The following is a 7683-nucleotide window of genomic DNA, read 5'->3' on the forward strand; positions in this document are numbered from 1 at the left end:
ACGAAAAATATGGGGTCTCACTGGAGCGCGCCCCTATATATATATATATATATATATATATATATATATATATATATATTTTTTTCAGAAAAAATTATTAAAAAAAAAAGATAAGAAGAAACATAGTGTTTTCTTAAGTTAAAATACAATATATTGGTAGCATAAAATATGAAATTTAGTAGTATGAAAATATAATAAAATTAATGTGCACAGCTCCAGACAAATAAAAAGGGTCATGCACTAGCGTAATAATTAATGAGCCATATTCATACACGCAATTAGAGATATAATTAGTTGATTGGAATACAGGGAGGAATTAAACATCATTCCCTCACAAATTTAAACAATATCTCAAAACTCCCTTTCTGCAGAAGCTCTCATTGCCATAATCATAACCACCCAACCACGCTTAATCATCATCCCACTCCTAGTTCCCAATTTTCACACACACAGCAAATGTCTAAACAATCATACAATTTTGTTTAATTCAAATCAGTATTACAGGTGCCATTAGATTTATATAAATAATAGGGGGGGGGGGGGGGGGAAAAAGTTAGACAATTATGGAGCTCCAGACAGGGAGAGAACCAATGACTCATTTCCAACATATATACAAATTAAGATAGATAAGAGAATCTATGGTACAAAAAGCTCCTCAAATTGGCAAAATTTTCCAACTTGACTACTTATCTCCGTTGGTCTGCCTAGGCTAATAATTTCCTTGAAATGAAAGCCCTGAGCTACACATTCATCCTGACCACAATGCCGTCGTGGGAGCTCCCCAGAGCGGCCACCTTGGCCCTATAAGCCGCGGCGGCCACGGCACTCTTCACCCTATCCTCCTGAGGGAGGTCACACGCCTCGCTCATGGAGGTGAACCTGAGCTCAGCAGGAGGGATGAAGCAGTCCATGGACAGCCCCGGCACGTTGAAGGCGACCTCCTCGATGGTCCACGCCTCCTCCATCCTGGTCTTGGTGTGGCTCATGGCCGTCTCACCGAACCTGAAGAGGGTGACCACGGAGCGCCCCGAGTGGGCGATCATGATCCCCTCGACGGGCTTGTAGTCGTCGAGGAAGGAGCTGATGGTGGTCTCCCAGTAGACGGCGTCCCCTCCATTGGTCTGAATCCGCGTCAAGTGCGAGTCCTCCAAGTGCACGAGGAGGCCCGTCTTCTGGCTGAAGTAGCCGAACAAGACGTGCCTGATGATCTCCGCGGGCCCCTCGCTCCTCGCCTTGAGCGTGTGGGGGTCTGCGCAGAGCTTCAGGGTGAAGCAATCCTCGCCGTTGATCTGCTTCTCCCCCGTGCATCTGGCGTTCACGAACATGCTCGCCGTCGTCCCCGGATCCAGCCCCTACAAATTAAAAATCCCATTCAAAATGAATCCCACTACGACCATCTACTCGAAACGTATATATTACAAAGCACACACCTGCAGGGCACGGCGAAGAGGCCTAACGGGGCCTTTGGCAGCGTGGGCGCCGAGCCAGGGGGTGTGGCGCCACACGAGGGTCCCGTTGCAGCCAGCGTGGACCTTGCTCCCTCCGAGGGCTAGCTCGACGTACCACATGTCGGGATTCATCTGCCACAGCACGAAGCTCCCCGACTCGGCCGAGTTCCTGCTCTTCAACACCTTGGTGGCCGTCTCTATGTCGGAGGTCACCATCTTCACACTCCCCATTGCATAAGCATTCTGAACTGAGCTCTGCACCTTCTGACCGCCGGATGCCGCCAGATACTGCTGTAATATGTACTGCGCCGACGAACATTCCTGCATTCATAAAACGACATTATATATTGGACCACCACCATGTGCTCTTCATCTTCATTCATTCATCAACAAACTAGCTGTCTACCAACCCAACGAATGTGTCTCACTCCTCAAATTAAACACCATTTATTTTCTACTACTTTTTTTTTATTGGCCTCATTAATGGATGCGAATATTCACCTACACATTAGTAAATTGCTTGTTACATTTAGTGAAGTTTTGGATGTACCATAAAATTGCACAAAAGTAAATATACATGGGCAATTGTGGAGTCATGGATGAGATCTAGTACAAATGGTAAAATTGAGGTGCAAAAGTTCCTCTTTACTAAAAAAAACGTTTTGGTTCAAGTCTCACCAATTTAAGTTGTATTTCCATTTTATTGGTAGCTAGAATTCTTTGTATTCTCTAGTTCCTTTAAAATAGTCTCGTTTTATTTTAAGATAATTCAGATTAAGAAAGTGAACCATAATTTGGAACATTCCAAAAACATAAAACTTAAAATATAGGCACCAAATTTCATGGGACGGAGGATAATATAGGTAAACTGTATCTAAAAAAAGATACTCCTACTTGTGGAGTCACAAAATTTTGGTATCATAAAACTTAATCACGTATGAAAATTAACTTTTTTTAAAACCAATTATAGCGAAAATAAATTCAGCAAATGAAGAATTTGAAGAAAATGAGTTTGATAGATAGCGAGTGGAGTTAAACATGAAGACAAATTAGAGTGATTTGAAAACAGCAAAAATCCAAAAACATAGGCAGAGAGAGAGGGACTAACAATGGGGGTATCTTTGATGCAGAGGTGAGGCAGAGGTTCGTTGTTGGTAACGTGCACGGGGCCGAGCGGCGCACCCAAAACGCCGAGAAGCAGCCGCAGATCGGAGCCGGCGGTGGAGACGGAAGGGGCGCGGCAGAGCCAATGGGCCCACCTCTCGCTCTTCGGGTCGGAAGAATCCGGGCCGCTTGGATCCGGGCCCTCCCTCAACGGCGAGAGGGCCTCAACCCCGGGCCTGAAACTGCCCGATCTCATCATGTATATATCTGGCGGGCCCAGGCTGCTGCCTCTCCTCCGACGGAGCAGGCCCGAAGCGGACGGCGACTGGCTCCGGCCACTCCTCGACCGCGCCGGCGAGAGCCCGCGAACCACCTCCTCCTTGAGAGCTGAGAAAAACCCCTGCTTTCGCTCCATGTTGGCAGCAATGCGAGGCGAATTACACAGCGCCGCTGCTGCTAGTATGTAATGTAAAAGGGAGGAGAGAGAAAGTGGAAAAGGAGAGAGAATGACGTTTGGAAGAAGCAGAGCATTTTTCTTTTTTGTTTCGCTCTTTATATACAGTGTCCAACTCAGAGAGTGAGAAACAGAGTAACCACTAACTACTGTCTTTTTTTTCCTTCTTTCCTTTTGTTTTATCTATTTTTGTAAATTCCAATCTAATGACTAATGGGAATGCTTATTTCTATGCATATTTTTTTTATTGCTTCATTCTTTAGTACTAGTAAATAGTAATATACTAATAATCTTATTTCTACTCACTCGTAGTATAATATTAATTATTATATGCATTCCTGGTCAAGAAAAATATTATATATATTCCAAACAATATTTATTACTACTATTAGATTAGTTAATCCAAGATCAAATTTGTCATTCTCACATGACACTTAAAAAAATTTAATTATAATTTTTTCGGATTACAACTCAAACACTCACACATCATGACATTATTTGAACATCTAACCTATTTAGAAAAGAAATATCTTATCAATTAAATTACACTTGCCGTCATATTATAATTATAATACTCCCCTCGTCCATCAAAAATATGCCACAATTTCCTTTTTCATCCGTCCACAAAAAATATGCCACATCTATTTTTAGTAATATGGTCCACATCATTCCACTCACATTTAAAGTGGGACCCTTACTCCACTATCAACTTCACTCACATTTTATTAAAATCCGTGCCGAAAGTAAAGTGGCATATTTTTTATGGACAGAGAGAGTATTACATTAGTCTTGTGCTTTATATGATGCCGATGCCATAAAGCACTATCATGATTATTGATAAAGCATATCACCCATTTGTGTGTATTTAGCATACATAAGTTTAAATTCCTTATCCAATAATTTTTTTGTATTTTATCGTGTTTGATTATTATTTTTATTACTTGAATATGTATAAAATTACAAGAGAAAATTATGTATGAATCATGATTAATATTATTACTTACTAAAAATATTTAAAAATTGGAATGTAATGAATCCCAAAGGATACACACACATGTACTTCCTCCGTCCTACAAATCTTGACACGCATTTCTTTTTGAGTCGTTCCACGAATCTTGACACATTTCCAAATAAGGTAATAATTAGTCCAAAAATAAGGGGTCTTAATTATATTTTCTCTCCTACTTTACTTTCTCTCTTCTACTTTATCAATTTTATAATTTATTACTTACACACTTAAAAACAAATACACTAATCTACAACTCCTTAATTCTTGTGCTGAAATCAAACGTGTCAAAATTCGTGGGACGGATGGACATTTTTAAATATTGTCAACAAAAGTCATACATTTAATTACTTAAATTGATCGTTAAGTCTCAAATGATGAAGGTTGACATCTTCACATCATGTCGGGCCCAAGGATTTTATTTAAGCTTCGTACGTTTTCACTAGTCACGGTTTGTACATACTTAATGAAGAATTCATTGGATTCAGTTATCCATTTAATGAGAAAGGTAACATAAATCACAAAATATTTTCCAAGATTATGGATAAATTTAATTTTCTTTTAAATTTTAATTACTAAAGAAAAAATAAACACTCACACACTAATTCTTTTTTCTTTTTTCTATTTTGAAAAGTACTCACACACTAATTCTTTTGAAGACTCAAACTTTAACTTATTAACTGGAGAATAAATATCTTATCAACATATTGCATTTTACCATCTATAGTAAATGTCCAAGCTCACTGCATGCCAATTGGGGGTTAAAAAGAAAAGGAGAGAAAATAAATTAAAATAATAAATGAAAAAGACTAAAGTCAAGGTCAACCGCTCCAATGAAGATTGAGATTCTCAAAAAAGAATCAAGTTAGATGGTTAAATGCCAAAGAGGAAAAACGGAGCAAGATCACATGCTCGCTTCAATATCCAACTCATTATTCCATTATATTGCGCCTTCTATTTCTAACAATAAAAAACGGCCAAATTTGATACAAATTGGACAAGTTAATTATGTTATTGAATTATTATTTACATCGATTGAGTCGTTTACAAAAGGCATTAACACTTAATTCAATGACCAATTACTCTCTCCCCATTATCTATCTTGGGATAAAAATTTTAGACACGATATTTTGAACACAAAATTAGCATGTTAGATGTGGTAAGTGAAAAATATAAAAAGATAAATAAAGTGTAAAACTTTTGTTAAATAAGCAAATGTCTCAAGATAGATGAGACGTCCAAAATAGAAATTGTCTCAAGATAGATGGAATGTGGGGAGTATTAAATTTTGATGATTTTACCGAGCGTTGAGAATCTATTACTCGGTTTACAGTCATACTATAATAACTAAATTTTTTTATTATTAAGGAATATTAGGGTGTATTCTCTTTTATTGATAAATTTATAATGGGATAAAGAGGGATAATAAAAAATTATCCCTTTAAATCTTATATTTATTTTTCTTCATTTTTTATAAAGAAGAATTTCACCATTTTTCATTAACCTTTTTCCACTTTAAGAAAGGATAATAAACAAAAAAATGAAGGGATAATATCATTCCTTTTTGTGAAAAGAATGAATAAAAAATTGTGATATTCACTTTTATATAAAATGAGGGGGAAAAATGGGGCATTTAAAGAAATAAATTTTTGTTATTTTTTATTTTCTCATGATAAATTAATTGAGAATACCCTTAATAGTTTTCCAATTTTTTTTCGATGGTGACTCAAAATTTCTATTAATTAAAAAAGAAACGTCTTCTCAATGAATTACACACCATTGCTCATATCTATTTGACTCTTGAACTCCTATGGTGACAATGTACAATTAGGTGGTCTTAATTTTATTTTATTTATTCTTGATATGTTTCCTTTTATTTATTTGTTTGAAGTTAAGTAGAAAATAAATAAATTGAAATATGTATTAATTTATTTAACTAATGATGATAATAATACTCCCTCCGTCCACTAAATATTGTCTTAAGGAAGGGAGACACAGATTTTAAGAAAAATTGTGTTGATTATTTATTGAGTGGAGAAATTAATGAACCTACAAATTATTACTAAAAATAGATTATGACAATTTTTTGTGGACGAATGGAGTACTTTTTATGCACTGGAACTAAAAATATATACATAATAAAAGGAATAAGAGTAATGCATAATAAACATTAGTAGTGCTCACGAAAAGTACACATACTTTAAAAAAAATACAAGAGGTATTTATTACACAATCAAATAAGTCACCCGCACACATGGGGAACCTCTAAACTATACATAGGTGAATCTAAGATTTCTCACCGACGAGAGTCTTTGAATGTCTCACTTTTGCAATTTGAGTTATGCTTGATTGACTAAAGTATCCATATTTTATTTTAAATCTTAGGAAGCTAATTTTTAAAATTCATGGTTTATTTGAAATGAAACACACTTGACACTACCTAACTAATCATGATGTAAAATTAGTCAAACTCCAAACTGACTTTGGTGGTAATTATAAGGAATACGAGTTTCTTCACACCATTTCGACTAAAGGTTTATTTATCGACTACGAAATTCGTGTTTGACAATAAATAAATAATAGTCATATAATGCTAGTTGTAAGATTAAATAATGAAAATCAATTAGAATATAAGTAGTATGTGAGAAAATCATGTCGGGCGGTGAGATAGTTGATGCCGCGGATGGCGGGGGTATAATTTACACTTGTTTTCTCTAAATCTATGCTTCAATAGTCTTTTTTGTCTTCTTGTTTGAAAATTTAAAGTTATTCAAATTATTGACCTTTTAACAAGAATGTCCCAAACTATTTATAATTATAATTGAGTAATGAACTATTGATCTTTTAACGAAAATGTCTTATATAAATTAAATATTCAATATATATATATATAGGGTCGCATTCAATGGAGACCATTTCTTATATAGAGAATGAAGACCAAATCAAGGCCATTCATCTCAATCCAATCAATGATCCAGATTAATTCATGATTTGATTTTTCATGTAATTAAATAATGGTTAATTACATTTATTTAATCCAGAAAGGGCAAAAACGTCCACTCAAATCTACTGAAATATGGGATCTCATTGAACAAATCCCGAAAATTCATCTTTTTCCATTCTGGGACCTAATCCGTCAATGAACATAATAGATGAACATTAGTATGTTCATTGTTTTCCTACGAACATTTCGAACATCAGTATGTTCATTGGTTTTTCTACGAACATATCGACGAATATCAGTATGTTCATTGGTTTTTCTACGAACATATCGACGAACATCAGTATGTTCATTGGTTTTCTACGAACATATTAACGAACATCAGAATGTTCATTGATATTTTCTACGAACACTTCATTGACGATATGCAGATCTGCAAATCCGGCGACGGCGCGGCACGACGGTGGAAGGGAGAATGGAGGGGATGGCAGCGGAGCAGAAGCGGCGGAGCAGCAGAGATGGGGAGGCGACGAAGCAACAGGGGATTGGGGGAGGCGGCGGGAGAGGGGGGAGAGTGATTGAGAGAGAGAGATAGAGAGAGAGCGTGAATGAGAGTGAGTGAGTGAGATTAGGGTTAAATAGAAAATGACATGCTTAACCTTTTGATTATAAAATAAATTAAAATTAATAAATTTAATCAATTAAATTACCACCATTAGATTAAGTTAAA

The 7683-nt window shown here is 36.2% G+C and overlaps 1 protein-coding gene across 1 annotated transcript; it reads right to left on the bottom strand.

Moving 5' to 3' along the window:
* Positions 1-591: 591 nt before the first annotated feature.
* Positions 592-3090, bottom strand: LOC131010752 (uncharacterized). Its single transcript, XM_057938416.1, has 3 exons — positions 2557-3090; positions 1431-1769; positions 592-1352 (listed from the first exon to the last, which is right to left on the bottom strand). The coding sequence occupies exons 1-3, from the start codon at positions 2965-2967 to the stop codon at positions 741-743; spliced, it is 1362 nt and encodes a 453-aa protein (XP_057794399.1). The 5' UTR covers positions 2968-3090; the 3' UTR covers positions 592-740.
* Positions 3091-7683: the final 4593 nt, after the last annotated feature.

This window comes from Salvia miltiorrhiza, chromosome 2, assembly GCF_028751815.1.
Source record: "Salvia miltiorrhiza cultivar Shanhuang (shh) chromosome 2, IMPLAD_Smil_shh, whole genome shotgun sequence".
Classification (NCBI taxonomy): Eukaryota; Viridiplantae; Streptophyta; class Magnoliopsida; order Lamiales; family Lamiaceae; genus Salvia; species Salvia miltiorrhiza.